The sequence below is a fragment of the Ambystoma mexicanum genome, chromosome 7q (genome assembly GCF_040938575.1).
Source record: "Ambystoma mexicanum isolate Mex_15411 chromosome 7q, UKY_AmexF1_1, whole genome shotgun sequence".
NCBI classification, from domain to species: Eukaryota; Metazoa; Chordata; class Amphibia; order Caudata; family Ambystomatidae; genus Ambystoma; species Ambystoma mexicanum.
The window spans coordinates 600,257,110-600,282,108 of NC_090941.1; the positions used below are offsets into that span (position 1 = coordinate 600,257,110).

Consider the following 24,999-nt stretch of genomic DNA (forward strand, 5'->3'; position numbering starts at 1 on the left):
CATTGAGTAAAATCATGATGGCAAGGCTGGATAACAATTTTAGCCCGAATGATGTCAGCTTGGGCTCTACAAAGACTTTCTCTGTCCAGTCTGTAGATGAGATTATTGTTATACCAGCGACTCAGGACCCTGCCGTGGTGAATGGTATGGGTACTACCACGGCAGAATTGGCGGATATAGCTCATTGTGAGCAGGGGGGGAAAGTTCCCGGAAATAGAGGAACCGGGTGTGAATGATACACAACTCTCTAAAAGACAAGGGAAAAAGTTGGCTAAATTGAAGAAAAAAAACAATAATAGTAATAAACAAGGTCGGCAGATGAAATCTTCTAGAAAATTCCTCAGAGATCTCGCTTATGAAGAGGCTATTGATGTACAACTAATCAGTGTAGAGAAAAAATTGCAAAGTAACAAACCTGTAGGAACTAAAGACCAACTTGTAAAAAAAAAAGTAGAGGTATTGATCAATCCACACAGAGTTCCTATCTAGAAGGGGATTATCGACTCTGTGATACTCTGAAAAAGAAAAACCACCGAGAGAATCTATATGAGATATTTAATGCTGCCGTGCCTTATTGGTCCTCGGTGGAATTACAAAATCCTCTTGATGGCAAAGACTCAATTTTGGCCAACGATAAAGGGTCTGTGATGGTTGAAACAAAGACCAGTAAAGAAGGTACACGTGGCTATGATGCTGTCCCACTGAGGAATCATGTAGGTATTTCAGTTAATACAGGAATGGGGACTCACGATTGGAAAATTGCACCGGGTAAAACCTTTAATGACATAGACTGTTGCAAAAAAAGGTGATTATGCTGTAAATACTGAAAAAGTCCCTGATTTGAGTAGTGTGAGTGATACCAAACAGACTGTATAATGAGGCTTTTTATGAATCCATAATAACAACACTCAAGGAAAAACACGCGAAAGACCTGTCTGAGTTGGAGGTAGGACTTGCAAGGGGTATGAATGATGTTGGCAGCTGCGAGGAATATGGTCGAGATGAGGGGAGGTCTGGAATGATCAATCCTAGCGTTCAAGAAAAGGGTAATGACTTAAAAGAACCTGTAAGACCGGAGCTACCGGGGCTTGTTCTAACAACTCTTTTTGATGACTCTCCTGGGCCCTCACTAAACAGACCATTTATTCTATCACTATTGAGTCAAATTCCGGACGTGAGCTTGATTACCTCGGCCGACATTGATTTAGTTGACTATATACACAGACAACGTCTTGACTACGTTCGTCTAGTAATTCCATCACCTTTGGTTAGAAACCTTCTCTTGAAAGAAGCAGAACAGTTTCAACGAAGAGGCTACGACATCTTTGAATATGTATATGTCCAAACACTGGTTAAAAAAAGTCGCTTTCAACTTATAGTGGTCAAGCAAAGGGATTCTATTCCAACCATGTGGTGGGGGGATCTGTGTCTGTAACCAAGAAGTCGGACACACAAGACTGGAGGTGGCTTGCCCTGTCCCTACGTGAATCTATTGATACGCTTAAAAATCTATACAAGCCCCTTTAGCAACTGAAAAAAGGAATTTCGAAATTACTTAGCTGGAATTCGCGAGGATCCTCGCACCTACTGCATAATCCTTGACTTATGAATGATTTAGCCCGATATGAGTTTGTTTGCATCCAAGAAACCTGGTCTAGGGTTCATTTATGCTGGGAGGATTTCACTGTTTCGTCATTACGTCATTAATCGCAAAAGGGGGCAGGCGTGGTAGACCTAAAGGTGGTCTTATAACGGCAGTGAAAAATACCATTGACCCTAGAATTACGGGTGAATGGGCGTTTTCGGATCACTTCTTAGTAGTGGGTTACATACTGAAGTTTAATGCGGTGGACACTGCATTTCTGATAGTGAATATATACTGGAACCAGGCAGATTACTCTGATAATCAATTAAGGCTGGAACTGTGGAATTTGGGATCATTATTTGAATCCTGGATGGCTGTGAATCCCAGGGGGCTCATGGTTATAGTTGGTGACCTAAATGCTGATATCCCTGTGGACTCTCCGCTTGGAGACCTGTATACGGGTAATGATGTGATCGCACTACCAGCAGTGGATAACCCCAAGGGTCGAGGTAGAATTTGATCGCACTTTATTGAGATTTGGGGTATGATAGTTGTGGCTAATCCTCTTCCCATCTTGAAAGCTTAGGGTTACAAATCCACTATTGATTATATTATTTGCTCTGTGGGCGTGTTCAACTGCACAGGAAGATTGGATATCATTGATACTAATCTTAGGGACCACTGTATGCTTTCTTTCAAATTGGACACGCTAGGTTACTCTAAATCAAAACTGATGTATAATCATCCCTTGGAAATTAATCAGGCTGGGAATAGAATCAAATGGACTGAGAAAAAAACACTTCTTTCACAGCCACCATGATTAAAGACTATGAGTCTTTCTCTGACATTCAACGGGTCGACACATGGCTGTTAAATTTACAGATTATATTAATAGTTCACTTAGAAAAATTGAGGATTCTTTTGGCAAGAAGATCACAGGTAATAATTGTAAGACCCACTATTTTGATGGGATAGTGAAGGACAGGAAGTGTCTGATGAGGAAAGAGATCAGACAGGCTTGGAAAGCGGGGTATGAAATTACTAATACTGCGGCCCTGGTAAAGAAAATAAAGCAAAAATATAAAAATTGGTCGATCCAACATCGTATGGTTAAAGAGCAGAGGGATGGGGAAATCATGTTAAACTCCCTACGAGGACATAACTCAAGCAACTTCTGGAACTTAATTAACAACCTTGAGAAACCCCAGAAACAAATCTACTTGGCTGGGTCATTTTGCCGATATATATCACACTAAAAATCATGATATGAAAGATGTAGTGAATGGAGGATCCCAATGGCACTTGAATTTTAGCACGAGGGACATCGTTGACTAAATAACTAAATCTAATAACTCTGGTGCGCTTGGGCCGAATAATCTTTCAAATAAAATTTTCAAACGTGCACCCCAAATATGGGTAAAAATACTTTTTCGTTTGTTTAATAATATATTATTGACCAGAGTTTTGCCTCTGTCGTGGAGGGTATCCATTATCCCGATCTTTAAGAAGGGATCCCGGCAATTTTCCCTAAGCTATAGGCCAATTGCCATTTCGGATCCAGAGTCGAAATTGTTTGTGTCTGTTGTACTGAAGGAAATTCACAAGTGGATGCTTGAAGGGAATATTCTTGATATTAGGCAAATCGGTTTCAGAAAAAAATATGGGAACCGAATGTGGAGGTATGATACTTGGCTGTCTGCGTGCTGAAGCCATGAAGAAGGGGGCCTTACCCATTTTTGTTGCGTCCATGGATTTAAGCTCTGCGTTTGATTTGGTGGATAGGAGGATCCTGTGGCAGAGACTGAGATCATTAAATATGCCGCCTATCCTGTTGGACATAGTCAGGGCTATATACACTGATACAATAATAAGGGTAAGATTAGATGCTGTGGGTACTTTGACTAGTGCATTGACCGTATACAATGGTCTGCGTCAGGGCTGTCGGTTGGCACCTACAATATTCAACCTGTATGTAAGTGGTGCGAATACCGCCCTGACGAATAAAGGCCTCGTAGCTCCAAAAATACGGAATATCCGTTTAGCATGGCTAGCGTATGCTGATGATTTCCTCCTTATTGATAATACAAAGATCCCTCTACAAAAATTGCTGAAATCCTTCGATGAATTTACCTCCTCCCTACTGTTGATCAATCCGGCTAAAACCGTGATAGTACGTTTGGGCAATAGAAGCAAGAAGTTGGACTCGCTTACCTGGTCATGTGGTCTATCGCGGCTTAGAGCCCAGCCTGTGTTTAAATACTTAGGGTTTGTTATATCGGGGTCTAACCTAAGATCAGTATTTAGAACTCAACTTAGATTCAAGGCCGACATTGCTATCCGTCAAATGAGAGCAATTGAATCCAAATATGGTAGATTTACAATGAGTCCTCTGAGAGAATTCTATACGAAAAAGGTCATCCCGAGATTAATATATGGGGCTGAATTACAGTCTCTCAAATACGAGGGGGACTGGTCTGCCACTGAGAGCTACATTTGGAAATCTGTTTTGTTCTTCTTACCTAAATCAATTCCTTTGGAGTTAATCCTGTACAAATTTGGTTTAAACTCTCTAGTGGCACATGTAACCTGGAAAAGACTAAAGTTGTGGAGGAAATGCATGTCTAGTGAAATGAATTCACTGTACCACTGTGTAGGTCAGGACTCTGGTAACCCTTTTATACAAGAGCTGAATGCCGAAACTACAAAGACTTTGGTATGTTAGTAACCTCTTTAAAGAAGAAACCCACACGGGTAAAAGAAAGTGTGATGGGGTTCGATTGGCTACATACAAAAAATAAAATCCTGGATTCTAAACATTACCACCAAGTATGTGCGTTGAATAAATGGTTCCCAGATATGGAACAGTATTTAGCCAAATATCTTTGTAAGCAAATAAGAAATGATTTTATGCGTTTTAGATTCAATGTCATTACTACAAACCAGGTCAATGCCATAAGATCAAGTGTGAAAGGGTCTTGGACCTGGTGCAGATTTTGCCTGGTAGAGGGGACGGTTGAGAATTTACAGCATATTCTGCTGGTGTGCCCGAAACTACTTAAGGTCAAAAGACTTCTATACTTCAGTCAATATGTATCCAATACTGCTAATGTGGATAGAGATTTTATTTGGTATAGAATGCTCCATTGTAGTAAAGGCAATTTAAATGTTAGGGTTGCAACTTTCTTGAGAAATGTTTGTGATCTTTTTTAAAAGGTTTGATTGTATTTATTGGATAGAATGTTAATTCTATTTGGAGACTTTTGTTATTTCTTCCTGCTGCTTTTTCTTCTTGTTGTGTTTAGATCTGTAATTGTGTTTTCTCAGTATTTGATTATGTACTTGTCTTTTTGTTCCTTTTTTTTACTGAGACTGGTTCTATTCTATGTCAAAGTTATGTAAATATGTGTGATAAATGTCTATTTCAATATTTTGTAAGGTTTATATAAACTTTAATAAATAAATAATAATTTTGATCATGATGATATATTATTTATTGCTTATAACGCGCCACAGCCCGCAGGCATCAGGGCACATATCAAACAACTGACAACACAGACAGACAATTCAGCTAGCAGGTCTTTAGAGAGTGTAGGGATATCAATTAAATAGTAAGGTTTTGAGATGTTTGCGAAATATAAAAAGGCTCTTTTAACTGCGTAAGTCAACTGGCAACATGTTCCAAACATGTGTAGCCTGAACGGGGAAGGAAAGTCCCTTCGCTCTCGTTCTCTTGACTCTAGGGCATAATAGCGATAGCTTATTGTTGGATCTGGTTGTTTTTCCCTGTGGTTGCAAAAAGAGACTTTCTTTGAGATACGTAGGGGCCGATCCATGCAAACATTTGTGTCAAAGTGATGATCTTAAAGAGGATCCTAGATTCAACTGTCAGCCAGTGGAAATCATTCCTGTCGAAGGTAATGATGCAGACAGTGTCATTTTGAATGTTCTGTAGTTTATTTATGCAGTTCTTATTAGCCCCACCGCGGAGCGCATTGCAGTTGTCTAGCCTGGGCATAATAGTGGCCCGCACTATGATTTCAGTTTTTACTTGTGACATAGGGTTTCACCAACCCAAGTAATCTAAGGTGGCATTGTGATTTGTTTTTATGCTATCTACGTGTGCATCTGCCCCTAGTGAACAGTCCAGTACCACACCTAGTGTTTTGACTTTGAGTATTAATGCAATGACCATCAATAGAAAAATTCTGAAACATGGGTCCAATTTCCTTCTTGCTTGAGAGGGCCCGAAGATCAGGATCTCAGTCTTTGCACTATTCAGACAAAGCCAATTGGCTGTCATCTAATCTTTGACCAGTTTATAGATCTTTCGAATTTTCCTTGTGTCCTTGGCATAGTTACTGCTTAACTCAATCAACAGCTGTGTATCATCAACATGATTTGTGAATCTATCCCCCTCTTCGTTAAGAGTTTTGCAGTGAAGACGCAAATAGATGTTAAAAGGTGCTGGAGAAAGGCATGCACCCTGGGGAACACTGCAAGTAGATGTTTTTTGAGGGGAAGAGGCTTGTCCCCAACAACCTATCAGAGAGGAATGACTCAATCCTCTGAACAGTAGATGCTGAACATTGCCCTATGGCAGAAAAAGTAGCCAGGAGCTTTCTGTGATCAAGAGGATGAAAAGCTGCCGATAGATCAAGCAGCATCAGTAACCCTTTGCTGCTCCTATCGACAATGTCCAGCATTTGAGTCTGGAGATCTAGTAGGGCACTTTCTGTACCATAATTGGACCTGAATCCAGACGGTCTGGGATGCAGGACATCTGCCTCATCAGATATTCTTGGAGCTGTATGGTGGCAACTCTATCCACAATTTTTTTAAAGAAATGGCACGTTTGTGATGGGTCTAAAATTGTTTGCATCTTTAGAGTACGCTCTTTGGCCCACCTGATCTCCTCCTTTTCTTCTAACTTTGTGTTATGCAGATGACACTCAACTCTGTTTCAGGCTTCCCTCAGCTTCCTCACCTCCCTCGCTCATTTCTGACTGTCCATCCGCTATTCAGGATTGGTGCGCATCCAAAGACCTTTGCCTTAAGGCCAGTAAGACGGAAATCCTTCTCATTGGGACCCCTGCTCCCGCTTTCCCTATCTCACTCTGGCTGATCTTCCCTCGCCTTCCAGTGAGGCAAAAAAACCTTGTTGTCATCTTCGACTCCATGCTTTCCACTCTCTCCTCACATCACAGAACTTGCCAAAAAGGTCCACTTCCAACTGCACCTCCTCAGAGGTATTCTACCTTTTCTCACTTTCCCCCAGAAGCTCACTGTCTCCAGAGCCCTGGTTCTCTCCAGGCTGGACGACTGCAACAGCTTCTTTGTCAATCTGCCCTCCTCTACTGTTCGGCCCCCGCAACTAATCCAGAAAAGGACTCCAATGCTTGGCCTCAAGCCCAGGGACCGTATCTGTACAGCCATGACATTTCTCCACTGGCTCCCAGTGGCTGCAAGGATCCCTCTGCATCGTCCGCAAGACTTTCTGGGGCCAGGGCCCGTACTACATCCAACTGTCTTCTGAAATACCTTCCTTCTGGAGCCCTTCGCTCAGATACCTCCAACTCTCTGAGGGTTAGATGCTTCTCCAGGCTGAATGGGGGGAGGGGATAGATCCTCCTCCTCTGCAGGTGCCTCCCTCTGGAACGGCATCCCTGCCCCTCTCAGACTTGAGCCGAACCACCTGAAGTTCCGGAAGCAGCTCAAGACCTTCCTTTTCTCCTCTGCCTTCTCTCTCTCGCTCCCTTGCTAACTTACCTGTCGGCTCCGCCGACTGATTGCTTGGTTCCCTCAGAGTCTCACTGGGTACCAGGCTCCTTCACAACCAGGCTTCCTTTGCACTGCCTCCTGGCCTTCTGCTCACTTATGGATGTAACTGTAACCTCTACAACGCACCTGCCTCCTTGCACTTACCCAGAGCTGCGTTGCCCTGGCTGCACTTACTCAGAGCCATGCTGCCCTGATCGTACTTCCCCCTCTTCCTCTCCCTTGCACTTCCCGCTCTCCTTCCCCCTGCACTTCTCGTTGTGGCACTTACACGATCTGAATGACACAAGGCCAAGTAGGAAAGTTTGTCTTGTTCTCCTTATGTCTTCCGTCCCTTATTTTGTGGTGCCTAGAAACACTTGTGTAAAGGCGCATTATAAATGCCATATCAGAGTCTAGACTTGCTTTTTTAAATAGTGGAGTAACCACAACCTTCCTGATTCTATCAGGAATAGTTTTGTAAAGGAAGGTGGCATTGGTAATCCGTGTTGAGGTGGGAGCAAAAACGCAGATACTATTTCATAAGCGATAGTGTCACCCGGACAAGATGTAGGGCACATCTTCTTTAATGTTTCCTCCGAAATGGCAGCAAAACTGAAGTATGGGTGATTTACAGTTGGGATTGCCGTATCTATCTCGGATAGTACAGTAGGGGCAGACTCTGAGGCGATCCTTGCGTATTCACCAGTAATTTTATTAGCAAAGGCTTGTTGTATATTTAGACAGCCCTCAGTCGTGGGGAGTAGAGAATCAGATTTTAGATGTCACTTTTCCATAAATCTCAAAAGGTTTCCTAGTATTATTACTGGAGTTTTCAACTCCACCGTTAAACTAGTTTTTCTTTTCTTCAAAAATCCCTTCTCTATACTATTTCTCCTCTTGTCTTGTTTTTACTCAAATTACGTTCAGCCTTCCCCTTTCTTGCTTTAGTTTAACAAGGTCTGAGGAGAACCAGTTACGGTGGTTTTGCCGATCCATGGCCATCTTTGTCTTCATAGGTGCTATTTTGTTAAGCATTTCCTGCACATGATGATCATAGTTCGTTGCCAAAGTATCTAAGGGGGGGGGGGGGGTAGTAAAAGTCTGTGGTATTTTCCATAACACTACATAAACATTCAATGAGATCATCTTGCTTAACCTTTTTTAAGTCGCTGCTCTAATACTTTTGAGTGGATTACATTGCAGAGCTTGCTTCCCTGGTAAGGTAGCCTGGAGGTTAATAAGAGTGGTCCGACCAAACACAAGAATCAGTGGTAATGAGACTGACCTGTAGGTTTCTGGACAAAAGCCAGTCTAATATTGCCCTTGAGATGAGTTGGTTTGCTGTTATGGACCTTTATTTCAATGTCTTTTAATGTTTGTTAAAGAGAAAGAGCTTCTTTGTCAGCATCATTACCTCTCTATCAGTTAATATATCCCCCATCAGCAGGGTCGAGGAAATAGGTTTATTAAGGCCTACCACTATAGCTGCTAGTTCCTCATTAAAGTTAGGCATTGTGTTAGGTGGCCGGTATACCACAATGATATGGGTACAATGTATAGGGGAGGAATTCATTTTAAGATGCAGTATTTCAAAACCTTCACAAGTCACAGGATATCTGAAAAGGTGTAGCTCTTCTTTAACTTTAAGAGCAACTCCCTACCTCCCCAACTTCCCTGGTCTCTGTTTTGGCCCAAGAACTTGAAGCCTTTAGGCGTAGCAAGATCAATGACCGGGCCACTTGAGTCTTTGAGCCAAGTTTCTGTTATAGCCATGATGTTCACTTTTTGTTCATATAATGGGTATCATAAAAAAGGCTAGCACTTCTCACGCAGCATGTCCGAACAGTCTCTCTAATCGAGTGTTTAAACTCGCTCCAGAAAACAGGACTTTTATCCAGTTTATCCTTTTCAAACCAATTGTGAGAGGTTCTGCGACTTCCCCTATCTGTAAAACCTCTTATGTTATTCCTATATTTAAAATATATATAAGAATAGTTCTTAAAAAACATCAGACGCACTATCATCATGGACGCTGATAGTAAGATTTTTGCATCATTTGTTTTGGTGGCGTTCGAAAACTGGGCTGTGTGCTCTGGTAGACTTACAAAATACCAAACAGGCATTCATAAAATTATTGGTACAGCTCTGAATGGCTTTATAATAAAATGACTGCAGGATATGACATGGGTTAAAAAATGTAAATCTATATCTGTGGCATCAATCTATCTGCCTGCTGCCTTTGATCTAGTCAATAGAGACATCATAATTCATCTTAACAGGTGTTCAAACATACAGGTTAGTCTTAATCACACTGATCACCTGTCGAGAAACATTCCTATCCAGTCCAGATTGAGGCAGGGGTGTATTTTGGCACCATGACTTTTTGATATGTACGCGTCAGACATCAATTAATATCTGGAAGGAAAATGTTGCTTTTAAATAAACAAAACGTGTCACTTTTAAATTCTCTTGGCTGGCATACGCAGATGAACGTCTACTTTGACTAAACACAAATTGGGTTACAGCGCTTAATTAATACTTTTAATGTTTTTACTAGGGACAATTACCTCAAGATGAACCCTACAAAGAATACAATATTACATTTGACTACAACAAAAAGTCCCCAGGGTTTACATGATTCATAAACAATGTAAGACTTGAAACGATGAACAATTTAATTTGTCTGGGGTTTCCAATTACGACAAGACCCAATACAGCTTTACTAAGAGGACATTCAGTAAATCAATATATCTCGATTAACCTGTCCATAGGAGCAAACAAATAGATACATCATGGAATTTAGAAGTATGAATTTTGATATTGTTGATAATGATTGTTTAAACCTTTTATTAGTTTAATGACGCATGATAAAATGTATTTTATGTTCTCTTTTTTGTATAATTGTAGTGTAAAAGGTTTTGTAATATAACCATATGCACTTAAATAAAACCTTACATTTGGGACTATTCGTCACAAGGCTATCACTGTTTAACAGCTCAAATGGGCAAAATAAACAAATATGGCACATTTTCATTAATGCTTTTAATCACATTTTATGAGGGAAAGGTTGTCCCTAAATTAACTTAGTATTGAAATCAGTCAATCCTGTATCATGGATATATTGTATTGTCTCGATTCGATGATAATGGTGCAAAACATTGAGGCTCCCTAATTGAGTTCCAGCAGCAGTTATTGGTTTCGAGTTCTGCCTTTTGTCCCCGAGAGCACGAGTAAAATAGAAGAAACTGTATATCGTGCATTTCTTGATCCACCCACAGAGTCTTTATTGAAGGATTTGCAGTCTCTCATAAAGGAACCCAAAAATAAACAGACAGGAGCTTTTCCCAGTTAAGTTTTAACATCCTTTGCTTTGTGAGGTTGAAACCTCTAATAAAGTACTTTTACAGAATACCTGCGGTGTGAAACCGGCTATTAATCGTAAGTACTGGATCGAGACATGTAACCCAATCCATAATTAAGGTCTTTATGCTCAACTAAAGAAAGAACAGTTTTGACGCCTTATCTCAGGAAATTTCCCAATGCTAAGTTGTGTGGAAGCTTCATGAGGTTTAGCTTTAACCTTCTACCTACTAGAGAAATACTAAATGTTCGAAACCAGCTTCCAAAAGAGATGTCCTGTTGCTGTTTCTTTAGTAATGAAAACGAGACCAAGAATCTTTAACATTTGACCATGAAATGTCCAGCTCTAATTGCACTGCGCATCTTGCACTTTAAACATTTTGTGTACAGTCTGGAATTTATAGAAGTGGAAAATCTATGGCAACAGTTATTGTGGGGCAATCCAGTCTCAGTAGCCTTAGCTGTACTTAGATTTATTATTTGTAAAAAGTTGATATTTGATTAACCATATATAATAATATAATAACATTTAAAAAATGCATGTTTAAAGCATATGTCTAATAAACATAGCTAGTGCCATAAAATTGCTGTGTAATGAGATTTTCATTTGTTCAGTTGGCATATTGTAGTTTGGCCTTCTTCTTGCCTAGCCAGGTCAGAAACGTCTGTATAAGGTCATGCACTTGCCCAGGAAAGCTGTGGCTTTCACGGGATAGTGAGCCTTTGTGTGTGGCCCACGAAGGGGGTTGGAACTGTCTAGTTCCAATCCACATCCTTGCTGCCTGAAAGTCTGGTACAAATGTGGAACTAGTAGTTGTCCCTGATTGGACAACTACTTTCTGTTTGAATGGTGCAGATCCTTACCATTGGTGGGCTTGGCATTGCTTCCAGCTCAGATTTTGGATAAGAAGAGGACCTCTGCAGCCATTTCTTCAGATCATCGTTGGAGCCAAGAATCGCTCGAAGAAAAGCAGCCTGTAAAAGATCCTAAGACGACACCTCCAGCATCTCGTACAGAAGTCAGTCTGGTGAAGCCCTGCTCCTCTGCCTGATGATAAAGAACCTGCGCAATGTTTCACCTCTTGAACTAGTCGGACCAACTAGTCCTGGTGCCTTCTCGAGAATCCAGCCTCTCAGAGCCTTCGGAAGTGCCCATGGACTTCCCGGTGGACTGACCAGCTCTACCGTAGGCTACATCGCCAGAAGCGTTGCCAATCCGCATTCAAATCTGGAACTTCGGCGATTGCCAACTGTGCCATTAGTAGCCTTCTCCCCAAATTTCAGCTTTCCACCTTCATGGCAACCTCTTCTGGAGCAGCTGCTGTGACCATGACTGGAAGGATGCCTGTCGTCGCCATTGTGCAGAGACCGTTGCTGGAACTTCGCCTTCCTTCAACCTGTGAAGTGTCTGCATCGATGGGATTCAGCATTGCCTCTCCTAAAAGGGTTACATCTTGCATTTCCATTTAGCCAGAAGACTCCTTGAACCTGCAACTCCTGGGCACCTATCACTGGAACACATGATGGATGTTCGAGCCCCCAGACGATCAGCAAAGCCATCTGGGAAAATTTGGAGTCAGAGGGGTAACTAAATGACTAAATGCAGTGTGCTTGTGTCCCCCCCCTCTCCCCGGGTCCTCCATAGGATAACATTGGGAAAAAGTCCCTTTGTTTTATAATTACATTCCACTCATTTTTGGTCATAAAACCTGGGTTGGGTATCCTGCCCCAGGGGTAGTTTTGAGTCTGAAAGAAAGGAAAACACTTACGTTTGGTAAAATGGTTGTAGAACTTTACAACTATCACCAACACATCCCTATATTGAATCCTTACTATAGAGACACCGTTCTGGTGATGAACATTGTGGCGCCTGTCACTTTTGGGCACAAGGCTCCATTCGTATTAGGGTTTGGACTTCTTAATTTAGGAAATTGTTTTGTGATCTGGTTCCATCATTTACTGCATTTGAAATGCTTACCTGCATTACTGATTGTTATTTGATGTCTATTTGAACATATGGTGACAGTATATATTTGTATCAGGGTGTTGTTCAATACTACTATCTATTAGATTAATTTTCCAGTGTGTTCAGAAGGCCTATAATAAATAACTGTGCACTGCGGTAACAAACTGAGCACCCTTTCTTTAACGGGAATAGGCTTCTGTGAGACCCTGTCCAATCACCCTCTGGGACCACCTCCCTCTCCAGTGACTTGCATCTTAGACATGTTAAGTTGGGGAGTTCAGGCAACTCCCCACATAACTCTCATCCCCAATTGTGGGCTCAGTGAAAATTCCTACTTTGTGGGATTAAAATAAAACTTCTAGTGAGTCATCCGTTGTTCCCTGGGACCTGATATGCTGTAGCACACTCAAAAGTAGTTCTTCTAAAGGCAACGTTAGTCTAGAAATCTTTTTCAAACAATGTAGCAACAGCTTTAATGTGTGTTTCGCTTTACTGGAGGCTTTCGTAAGACTGGCCACCAATGCATTGGGTGACCTGTAATACCACCCTTTTCGACAGTGCTATTTAAAGTGACTATACATTTCATATCATAAATGCATGTCTACCAATAAGGTGTAATTGTTAGTCTGCAGATAATTGTATACAATTATTTGGAGTGCAAGCAAGATTTATGGTTAGGTTTTTGCACTTAATGTGAAACCATAATCCCTTTACATGAATAAACTTGGGATCGGGTAAACGTCGAGCCATAGAAGCGTAGTCTGGCCATGGGACACTCTCCTCAAAAGCATTCCTTTCTGCACAAGGATGCTACTAACGCAGAGCAGGAACGTCTTCAGACAGTGCTATGCTATGTGTGGGCCGTTTCTTCTACTTTCGATTATGAAATCACATATGTTCTGTAGAGTTTGCTACATATACAAACAAATGGAACAGCTTACCCTTTCATCAAGGTACTATGAGCGTTCATCTGAAAGGGTCATTTGGAAAGAGAAGTCTCCCTAATTAAAATTGCTTCAAGTTTGATATCTTTAATTGCTGCGTTTGATGTTACCCAGGAACAACAAATTTAAAGTATCCTAAATCAGTAGTTTATCAACACTGTAAACTACAACACCCAATCACTTTACATCGAATTGTAATGCGTTAATCTTTGTAACAGCTTCCAGGTGCCTCCCTCATGTACAGCCCTCTGCAGCAACAGCAGCTTTCACAGTTCTCACCACAAGTGTCTCCTTCAAACCAACAACAGCAAGAACAGGTGGGCTCTTTTCAGCTGCATAAAATGTGATGGTGAATGAAAGCATCATGTGGTGGATGGATAGAGCCATAAACAAGGCATAGATGGCATGTGCTTTACAAAGTATGATCTAAATACCCATACCTTTTTTCTTTTTGTTTCTCTTTCTGATTTTAAATGCTCAAAAGTTAATGAAGTTGCAATGTTATAATTACAGTATATTTGCAGGAAAAATGTGCTATAAAATAAATTGTCTGACAAGGAGGCTCTCTAATGGATTCCTTCATTCCACAGATGCCTCATTGTTGATATTCTATCTCCAGTGTCAGATGTCCTCAAACTTCTTCACCATCAAGGAGCGCAGTGTGGCTCTGCATCAGTTCCACATGGCACTGATGTGCACCCGGTGTGATATGGGGACACTATATATCGAGACGCCATGCCCCATGATCTTGGTTTCTTTTTTCAATGGATTTTCTTTTTCCTGCAGATTCCTCATCAGATAAATATCCATTCCAGCGTCAGCTGCTCGGAAAACCTTTCAACAGGAGGCGTAGTGCACCTCTTCTTGGTCATCAATCAGTCTTGCCACTATGCAGCGGTACATATACTGCAACACCACGCCCCTGTACCTCAGTTGCTTTTATCTGAACACTTAGCATACTGCTCGAGGAACAACTCCCTCACGAGAATCTTTTTAACCGACAAATTGTCATTTTTTTCGACAGGATTTTGATAACATATCCACTACCAAGGCGTCAGGCTTGAAGCGCTGAAAGGACTGCAGTCACAAAATGTCCATCACAGACACACATGACGTCTCAGTGTGGTGCCCCAGTGTCGATCACATCAGAAGCCTGTGATTTGTGTAAGAAGATGAACCCAAAACCACTACTGGAGTGGGTCGCTAAGCTTGCAGTAGGCCTTCCCCCATCTAAATCTGTGAAACGCTCAACCGCCCGGTCGTCGGAGCTCGATACAGAGGCGTGCCTACTCCTGAAAAGGAGGTTAGGCATCGGAAGACAGTTAGAAAGAGGTCACACACTCTGAGCCATTCCTCTCCCTCCCATAAAAAGAAAAGGCATTATCGGCACAGGCATGGATCCGTCTCGTTGGAAGAGCGTGGTAAGTCGTCGGCGGGGCCTACATCCAAGGCTGAGTGGGAGTCCTTTAAAGAGCAGATTCTCGAGATGTTTCAAAGAGCGAGTACGGGTGACCCCTCAAAGCAGCAGGTTTTGGTGGCTCCAGAGGCGCCCGGTGACCCTGGCCCCAAGCTGACCACTGCAACGTTGTCAATTCCTCGGACTCGGCGCAGTGTGGCCTGTTTGGCATTTGCCCCAGTAATAACCAGTGCGCCAAAGGGACTTTTGGACCTGGCAGACACAGTAGCATCGGTATTGGCACCAATAGCTGAACGTTCGTACGTTCCGCACTCGAGAACCACGTTTTTTGACACGATGGTGACAAATTATGACAACCAGATGTTGTGTGGCCATGACCCTGCTTATGCAGGTGCTGGAGGCAAGGATCTTTTTGTCGATCGATTAGGCAGACTTAGTTGCCCTAGCTGAGCTCCAGGAAGAGCTGCAAGCCCTGCTTTGAAGGGTGCCACGGAAGAGTTAACTCTTGAGCAGAGGGGATTGGGCTGGTATTTCTGGTCTTTCCTGGTACCCAAGAAAGGGGTAGGACTCCGTCCCATCTTGGACCTCGGGGCCTTGAACAAGTTCCTGAGAAAGGACAAGTTCAAGATGATGACGTTGAGAGAAATTCTCCATGCTCTCAGATTTCAGGACTGGCTGGTGTCAATAGATCTCCAGGACGCATATCTCCATGTGCTGATCCTCCAAAAGCACAGGAAATTCCTCATAGGGGACAACCACTACCAGTTCAAGGTGTTCCCCTTTGGGTTGACCCACGCCCAGAGGGTCTTCACCAAGCTCATGGTGGTAGTTGCAGCTCACCTCAGAAGTTCCAGCATCCGTGTGTTCCCATACCTGGACCAACTGGCTGATCCGAGGGAAGTCGACGGAGCAAGTTTTGTCCCAACTCAAGAACACCTGCCCACTACTCTGCAAGCTAGGCTTCTCCATGAACGTACAGAAGTCCTACACAACACCAACACAGAGGCTCCAGTTCATCAGAGCAGTCCTGGACAGTCGGGTGGTGAAGGCCTTCCGCCTCAGCCCTCGAGGAGAGAGTCGCCACTCTTAGGCATGATATGAGGTATGTCTTTGATTCTTTGTGTGCTTACGGGCTATGGGGTTTTCTTTCTGCTCCATAGGGTATCATCTATTTTTTATGTGTGTGTTACACAGCACCCTCAGTGCAGTAACACAGGTGTGTCATAGTGACCCCAAAACATAGACTCCATACCCTGGGACTGACTACTGTCTCCCACGGCATGTAAAGTCACCATTGACTTTACTAGTCCTAAATTGTGAACAGAACCAGTACAAACCATCATATTGTGGAAGTACTGGAAGGGGTTAATTATATTGCCCCTGGGTCTGTTTTCAAGGGGGCACTATCCAGTCCCCCCCCTTGTCGAGTTTCTGGCTGGTGGCAGTGGTTACCACACAAAATATTCCACCGGAATATTTCCTATGGGATTTTCCCATTGATTTTAAACGCACCACTTTTTGGTGCAATGTTAAAGATACCGCCGGTTTATTTATTTAATATTAAATTCACGGTTGGGTCTTTTTGCCAGAACTCTTTTCTAAAATGGCGTTCGTGTCCGTCTCTGTAACTCTGACCAAGGTCGAGCCCTTTGTTCCACTTTTTGGCGTGCTTCTCCACAGAAGCCCTCCAAATGGTGCCACTCTGTCTGGGTTCCACAGGATGTGTGGGGAGGGGAATTGGCACCCTGGACTGCGTTGCCTTAGCAACTCAAGTCGCACTCTATTCTGATTGGCCCAGTGGTGAGCCGCCCGGCTCACCACTTAGCATGTTTGAGTGACAGCTAGGCTGTTGAATGGGGTTTTTTCTGCATAAAAGCAGGGCTTTTGGGACTGGAACTTCAGAAGTCGCCACAGGACCTAAGAATCCGAAGAGTGAAGAAGCTAAGCCATCGGCAACGACGACACCACCGGTGGAGCCCTGCTTCAACAAACTCACCACTTTCCCAACGACAGAGAAGATCTTCTGCTGGACGAGTCTTTTTCCTCTGAGCTGGTGGGACCAACCAGTTCGCCCTTTTCGCCTTCCAAAGACATCTCTTGGTCGAATCGCCCGTGCCAAGCACCCTGGCGGCCGGATAGCCAAGCTTCACCACTTTGAACGCGAATAAAAGGAACGCACCTTTTATCGATGAACTCCGCGGCTGGTTTCATCCCTGTGCAGTGCAACGACTCCACGTTTCCTCCTCGACGAGATCCTCTCTTCCCCTGGTCGAAACAAGGAACTGCGACCACTGCCAGGAACAACTGCCACCGCCGGAGCTTCCTCTCTGTTTAAGGTACTGTGTCCTGCCTGCCCTCCCTTTCTTCGGTTTGCCCAAGGTGACCCTTAAATCCTTGACTTGCCAACTGGGTTGGCCCCAGACCTTCTAACCTTTCCTTCTTGAATCACCCCAACCTCTTTTGAACATTCTGCAAAGACTTTTAGTGTATTTTAAACCGTGTGATCCTGGGCACATTTTGCTTTGCTCCCTTTAAAGTGGGCCTGGCCTATGAACTTTGGCTCTACAGTCTATACTGCCTTTATTCCCTTGCTGAGGACTCCTAAAAGTGTTGGGACCTGTTTTATTTCTATGCTCTGTCTTTTTCTCTCCCTTTAACTGAACTATTGGAGTGCCATCAGGTTATGCGCTCACATCTGTTTAACAAATCGTGGTGTTTTCATTCTGACTTGTCTAATAGTTTTTAGCCCTATTGTGTATACTCTATATACTGCCTTACTCTTCTTGAGAGAAGTCTGACGGCTCAGCCACAGCTACCAGGTAAATCTGGGTGGTGCAGACTGCTACCAATTGGGTTTACTGCTTACTCCTGTAGTCTTAATCTTTTTGCAGTGTTCCCCAAGGGAACTGCACAGGATTCTGCCTAACATCCGCATCTTAGATCTCATGGCCTCCTGCATTTTTCTAGTGCCAGAGGCCAGACTGCAGATGCAGTCTCTGCAATGGCTCCTGCAGGGTCAGTGGTCTCAGTATTTCTGCACTTTAAAAGAATTTCTAAAAGCCCAGGTCGGTGGTCAACGATCTCTCTTGGTGAGCCAGCAGTGAGAACATGTTGGCGGGGAAACCTTTCTGGCTTCTGTGGCCAGGGTGTTCACGGATGCATCACTGAAGCTTTGGGGCACTCACTGCGAGGAATTGCAGGTGGGATGTTAACCCTGAAAGCTTTTGCGCCCTCTCTATAAGGGAAGCATGTCCTGATTATGATGGACAATACAGTGGCCATGCACTACCCAAACCAGCACAGTTGAATGTGCTCCCTTCCCCTTTGCAGAGAGGAGATGCAGCTGTGGTCCTGGCTTTTAGAGAATTGGATCTCAGTCTCAGCAGTACATCTGGCCGGAACAGAGAACGCATTGGCAGATTCTCTGAGCTGGCAAAACACCGTCTCACACAAGTGGGAATTGTGCCAAAAACTCCTAGAGGAGTCATCTCTCAGTGGGGTACACCAGTGGTGGATCTGTTTGCCACAGAGTCCAACAGGAAGTGCAGACCGTTTTTCTCGGGGGAATTCCTGGCGAGAGGTGCACTGGGGAATGCATTTCTGGTGGAGTGGACCTTCGATCTCCACTAGGTCTTCCCTCTGATTCCTGTCATTCCATGAGTATTGAGGAGGTTCTGAGCAACTCTCATCATGATCGCCCTGGATTGGAGGATGACAATGTGGTACTCGGACCTCCTGGACTTGGCCATCTGCCCACTTCTCCAGTTGCCTCGACGGCCGGATCTTCTGTCTCAGATGGAAGGTTGGGTATTCCACTCGAACCCAGAATCCGTCAACCTACATGCGTGGCTCTTGAGAGGCGGTATGACTGGGACACCTCAGAGGAGGTAGTTAAGGTGCTACTGGCTGCACACAGTCAATCAACAAGATCGCTGTATGCGTGCAGGGAGTGCAAGATTGACCCTATCTCTTGCCCCACCACTGCAGTGACCGTTTCCTTCTGGCACTGGCCTTGTCAGGCCTTGAGGTCGCCAAAGTCAAATGATACTTGGCAGCTTTGTCTGTGTTCAAAAGGTCTCTGGATCAATGGTCTTTCTTTACAATCCCAGCCCAATTCTTGAAGGGCCTTGTGAATAAGTTTCTGCATGTTCTCTTTGTTGTCCCAGACTGAGACCTTAACTTGGTTCTCACTTTCCTCATGGCTGCTCCCTTTTTGCCTTTGTACTCTTGCTCCATTCGTTTTCTCACTTTAAAGACTGCTTTCTTGTCAAACAGACGGGTCAATGAGCTGCAGGCCCTGTCATGCAAGCTGCCATTTCTCTGTTTTTTTCAGGGAGAACTTTTCTCTTAAGGTACGACCAGGGTTCTTACCCAAAGAGCATTTTTACAAAGTTTCCTGGTATAGGGACTTTCATCCTGCCTCCTTCAAACATTCTGCTTGGATGTCTCTCTGATGAGGAATCTGCAGGAGAAAGTCAATACATTGAAGGAGAAATTACTTACTGTAATGTTCTTTGAATGGATGCATCACCCTCCCATCCAACCCCGCTTTGAAAGTGCCTGCCAATAATGACTAACTTCTCTATTGGGAGAAAGAGGTGAGCTCTTGTTTAAAGGGCTACCGTAGACCTTACTGGTGTGTTCCGCATTCTTTTTGCGGTCCCATTCCTCGCTGTTCTAAACGAAAATACATTTTTTTTAAAGTCGCTTGTTTCTTTCTTCGTTTTCCTATGAATAGTGGCAGTTTCAGCTGAATCGTTTGATTCTTCCTCAGTAGCGGCTGAGCTCAGGGGGGGAAAAGGTGGTGAACTGGGGTACAGGGGAGTAAGTGACATAGTATATGTATGACGACCGACATCACATCCGGAGCCGCTGACCGCAACATTGAGGCAAAACGGATCGACGGCCAGGTCGAGGTGCACTATGCCCCCTGTTGAAAAGCGTTCCAAGCTACTGACGCTGGAATGGATATCTATCTGATGAGCAATCTGCAGAATAAGAACCCTTAGAAAGAACATTACGGTAAGTAATTTCTCCTTCAGTATCCTTCCTGAACCCACTTAGCTTGGCTAATTTTGCTGCTGTGTCATGAATAACCCCAGGAAGGCCTTTTGCTTCAAGCCCTGTGCGGATTGGACAGGTGTCTGTCTCAGATCCCCCACACAAATTGCCTGTATTGCTTGGGCTGCAAGATCTGCAGGATTGCTGCTTGTGCCAGTCCACACACTCAAAGACTCTAAAGGAGCATGCCGCAAAATGATTCCCTTACTGCCGCTTAGTGCAAAGAGGAACCCTTCCAAGTCTCCAGGAGCAGAGCTGAGAAAGGCGGTGACGGAGGAAGAATATTCACCTGTTCATAAGGACAAAAAAAGAATTTCAAGAGGTCACGCACCCAAAGCAACTCTTTGAGACATCATTTGTCATCCTAACTCCAGATCGAGAGATGCCTCTGTCGATTCAACTTCAACTCTGCAGGTATCTTTTCGCACCCAACCGAGTAGTGGGAGTTTTGGCTGAAAATGTGAAACATTTTCACCAAGGCGCCGTTAGCTTCACAGGAACCACCAAGCTAGGCATACAGACCACAACTGTATGCCTATTGGCTTGGTTGCAGCAGACACATCGAAATGGCGCAAAACAAGGCTTGGGCTGCTACTCTTTTCAAAGGAGGGCAGGGGCCTGCCACCATCATACTTCTGACGCTTTTGAACCTTTACCTGCGCAAGGACAAGCTCAAGATGGTCACATTTGCCCAAATACTAAAGGCCCTTGAACTGCAGGACTGGTAGTTATCCCTGGATCTCCAGAGTGCCTATTAACATGCTGAACCATCACAAGCTCAGAAAGTACCTGTGATTTATAGTAGTGTCCGCTCCTCTTGAACATCTACCTGTGCCCCCTCTAATGAAACTGATTCAAACCCATGGACTGACTGCCTACAACTATGCAGACGATACCAAACTCATCAAGATTACCTCTGCCCAAGACCCAAACGACTACCTCAGCAAATGCCTCACAGACATATACACCTGGATGACAAACCACGATCTCAATCTAAATCCAACCAAAACAGAAATAACGCTCTCCCCTCCAGAAGACTATGTAACACAGACATACCTGAGCTGGCCACTGTCCATGGGAACCCAACCGGAGAAATCCTCTCTGATAGAAAAAAAAAACAAAATAGGAATCCTCATGAACACCAGACTTTCTCTGTCTGGAACCACAAGTCAACACAATAGCAAAAGAAAATGCCTACCTCCTGCGACTAATAAAAGGGATACTCCACTACCTCATCTTCCCACACAGAAGCATCGCAATCATCTCCTTGGTACCATCAAGACTAGACTACGCAAACAGCCTGTACCTTGAACCAGAACGTCTCACAAAAATACTACAACGCCTCCAAAATACTGCAGCAAGACTAATCCAGAGACTAAATAGAAGAGACCACATCACACCAGCCCTGAGAAGCCTACGTAGGCTACCATTAAAAAAAAACTGCATTAACTTTAAAGCCCTCTGCATCTCCTACAATTCACTACACGGACAAGGAGCCTCCTTTTTCCTACCTAAAAGCAACTGCTTCCAACTAGGAAGAAACTTAAACTCGAGCAACGATGTACACATTGAAACAAAACACTACGAGAAAAAGAAATTTGGAGGAACCACATTCTTCTGTTTTGATAGCCAAACTATGGAACTTGGTACCAAAGGAAATGAGAAGACTACCTAACTTTCTTACGAAACGACTGAAAACCTAACTCACTGAGACAAGTATACAAATGTGCACCCCCACAAATCATACTCTGGCACCAAAGCAAACATGGCACAAAAATGTAAAAACTGCACATCCAGGGCCAAACAGAAACCAACTAAACACCCCCTCCTCTTTCCCACACCTGCATACTTCTCACGTACTACACACACCCAAAATGACCAGCCAAACTACACACAAACCACACACTCTCTGCTAAACCATGCCACAAAACCAAATAGTTGAAAACAACTCAGACAATGGACGCTGGACAGATCAAGCCCAGTGAACACAACAAAGCACACCCAGAAAACCGACATGCACAGATGCCAATTTCTCCTGGTTCTGCAAGCATCAATAGAAGAGCACAACTTCTATCCTATCCCTCTTCCCTCACAAACCAACCCCAACCACTTAACATACAGAGCACGTGAGCACCTGGAGAGCATGCAAATGGTCCACAGTATAAATCATCATCATTTTCCTCCTGAGGCAAACTTAGGGTTCTGCCATTTGGCCTTTCTTCAGCATGCAGGATCTTCAACAAGCTACTGGCAGTTTTAGTAGATTGCCTCAGGAGGAAAGTCAGGTCTTCCGCTAAATGGATTTCTGGCTCATCCAATTGCACTCTTCCGACCAGGCATCGGCACATCTGTACTATATATGCATCCTGTTGCACATTTTGGGCTTCTTGTTGAACTTCTGGAAGTCCCAGGTTTTGCCATCTCAGTCATCGAGGCAGTCTTAGACACCGGGGTGCATGTCCTTATCTCCCGATTATCGGGTGAACACCCTCCAAATGGTCCAGTCTTTCAGTCCCAGAGGCTTTTTCTGGCCTCTGCCTTTCTGCATATTTTAAGCTTCATGGCCTCCTGCAGTCTTGTGGGGCTGGAGGCCTAGTTACGCATGAGATGACTCCAGTGGTTACTATGGTGCCCGATGTCTAAGTTCCCGGGCAATATGTCAGACTGGTTACGAGTTTCGGATAGGGCTTCCCAAGATCCCGTGTGGTGGTTCCAGCTTGACAACTTGCTCAGAGGGGTGATTCTTCAGCAACCTTAGGCGCAATGGACTGTAGTCGTGGACGTCTCTCTGAAGGGCTGGGGCACCCACATGTTGGAGCTAAAGGTGAGCAGGCTTTCGTCCCATGTCTAGTCTTGGTTGCTTTCCTCCAGTGTACCCATGGCAAATGTGTGTTGGTCCTGTGGTAGGCAGAAGAAGGCAGGTGGACAAAAAGGTGGTATTTTGGCTTTAAACTTTTATTTTAATCAAGAAAAAAACAGCACCCTCCTTTCCCTACCTCAAAAGGGAAATCCCTACCTAAAGCAAAGATCCCTGGGTGCTCATCATCAAAGATGAAAGTCCAACCAAAATAACCGTCCTCTGTCTCCAAAATCCTCTTCTGTCCTTATCACTAAATGAAAGAAATAACTGAAAGTTGAATGGCTCTCTCCTTCTGAACTAGTGCACCACAATTCTGTGGCAATTCCTGGTTTATCAAGTTTCAACCGTGATGATGCACTGATGATAATTCAACATAAACCACACTCTTCTGATCTTGAGCCTCCTTGCAGGCTTGACTCTATATTCTGCAGCTTCCCTGTTTGATTCACCATCCAGGAGAATGACTCCCTTCTCCTGGGTCAATGTAGGCGTTCTTTAAGATCAAACAATACTTTTCAAGAGCCCTTGTAGTTCCCTCCCAGCTATTTTTAGGGTGAACTTAAACGTCTCCTTTTCCTAGTTTCTCCCCCACTGAGGAGTCTTTGTTACTTCGCCTTTTTGAACTTGAATGGCTCTCAAACTGGCACTGAGCTTCATAAGGCCACTGTGATTAGAAAGACCAGTCCTAATGTGATCTTCTTCCTTAATTCAACGCTTTTAACTTTGATACGGTATTCGGTTGCTTTAGTATCTGATTTACCAGTCAGGAGAGTGACTTCATTCTCCTGGTATAATGTAGGCTCTCTTCAGGATTAAATAATACTTTTCAAGAGTTCTTGTAGCTCCTTTGCAAACTCCTTTTATGGTGAACTTAAACTCCTCCTTTTCGTGGTTTCTCACCCATTGAGGAAATATAATAGTTTCATCTTTTTGAACTTTAATGTCTCTCAAACAAGCCTGCAGATTCAAAGGGCCCCTGGAACTAGAAAGGCCTGTCCTTATGTGATCTACTGCCTCTTAGAGGTGATTTTTAAGCCAGAGAGACCACTCCCACTGCTTCTTATATCTTTTCTCTTTTAAAACACACCCACTGGGTTGAAGGGAATCACTCATAATGTCTCTGATACTTAAAGTTCTGTTACTCCAGCCTCTCTGAGGAGGGTAATCCCTCATGTATCTCATGACACTGGTTTTACATTCACCACCCTCTTTTAGACAAGGGAGATCCTTCTCTATTCACACTGGAGGCTCTTTGTTGGTAGTCACAGAAATGAGGGAGATTACTCCTGAAGTTTCCAACACTTTCTAGGGTTTCTGTAAGGGGGATTACTCCCAGAGTTTCCCCACACCTATAGTGTTTCTGTATGTTTCATTGAGATGAGGGAGATTACTCTTCAAGTTTCCTAAACTTATAGTGCTTCTGTATTTTTCACCGACACTCTCCCTTTTTCATAGCTTTAACTGGACTACTAGGATGAGAATTATTGCTGCTCTTGGTTGACCACACTCCCTTACTCTGTCTCCTGTGTTCCCCATTACCTGTATTTGTAGCCGGACAAGTCACCGGTTCTTCATGGGGCAGTGAATCACCATGTCAGCCTCCATTGACTGCTTTCTTCACTCTCTCGCATCCACTGCCACTCCGCGGCCCCTCTGCAGCTCAACAGTACCAACACTGTTCTTGGACCAGCTGGTCCACCTCTACAGGGTCGCACCACCATTTTCCAACTTCCGTCTTCCTGGTGAGCCCTTACCGCTGGCGTCCTCAGCAGTACCTGTCGGCTTCCCCAGCATTCGGTCTTCTCATTTCGAATCTCTGGGGCTCTCCTGGCTTCCTGCCTGGTGCTTCTCTCTTCGGGGAGTCCTTAGTCTCTTTTTATACAAATAAGCTCAGCCGTCCGCAGCATAAAACCACAGTCCTTCTCTGATTTTGTTTGGCCCATCTTCATCCTTCCATGGCCTCCTCGTCTCAGTACTTAGTGGATGAATACTCAGTATGCTTCCTTGAGTGTTTCTTCCTCATCTCAATAGTTTCAGACAAGACTTGTA

The 24,999-nt window shown here is 43.9% G+C and overlaps 1 protein-coding gene across 9 annotated transcripts in view; it reads left to right on the forward strand.

The window, feature by feature from the left end:
- SUPT20H (SPT20 homolog, SAGA complex component) overlaps positions 1–24,999 on the forward strand; it is a 759,353-nt gene that overhangs the window by 707,920 nt on the left and 26,434 nt on the right. For all 9 annotated transcript variants that reach the window (XM_069640776.1, XM_069640779.1, XM_069640782.1 and 6 more), the window contains one exon: positions 13,831–13,929. In XM_069640776.1, coding sequence (XP_069496877.1) covers positions 13,831–13,929 — 99 coding nt within the window. The remainder of the gene's footprint in view (positions 1–13,830; positions 13,930–24,999) is intronic.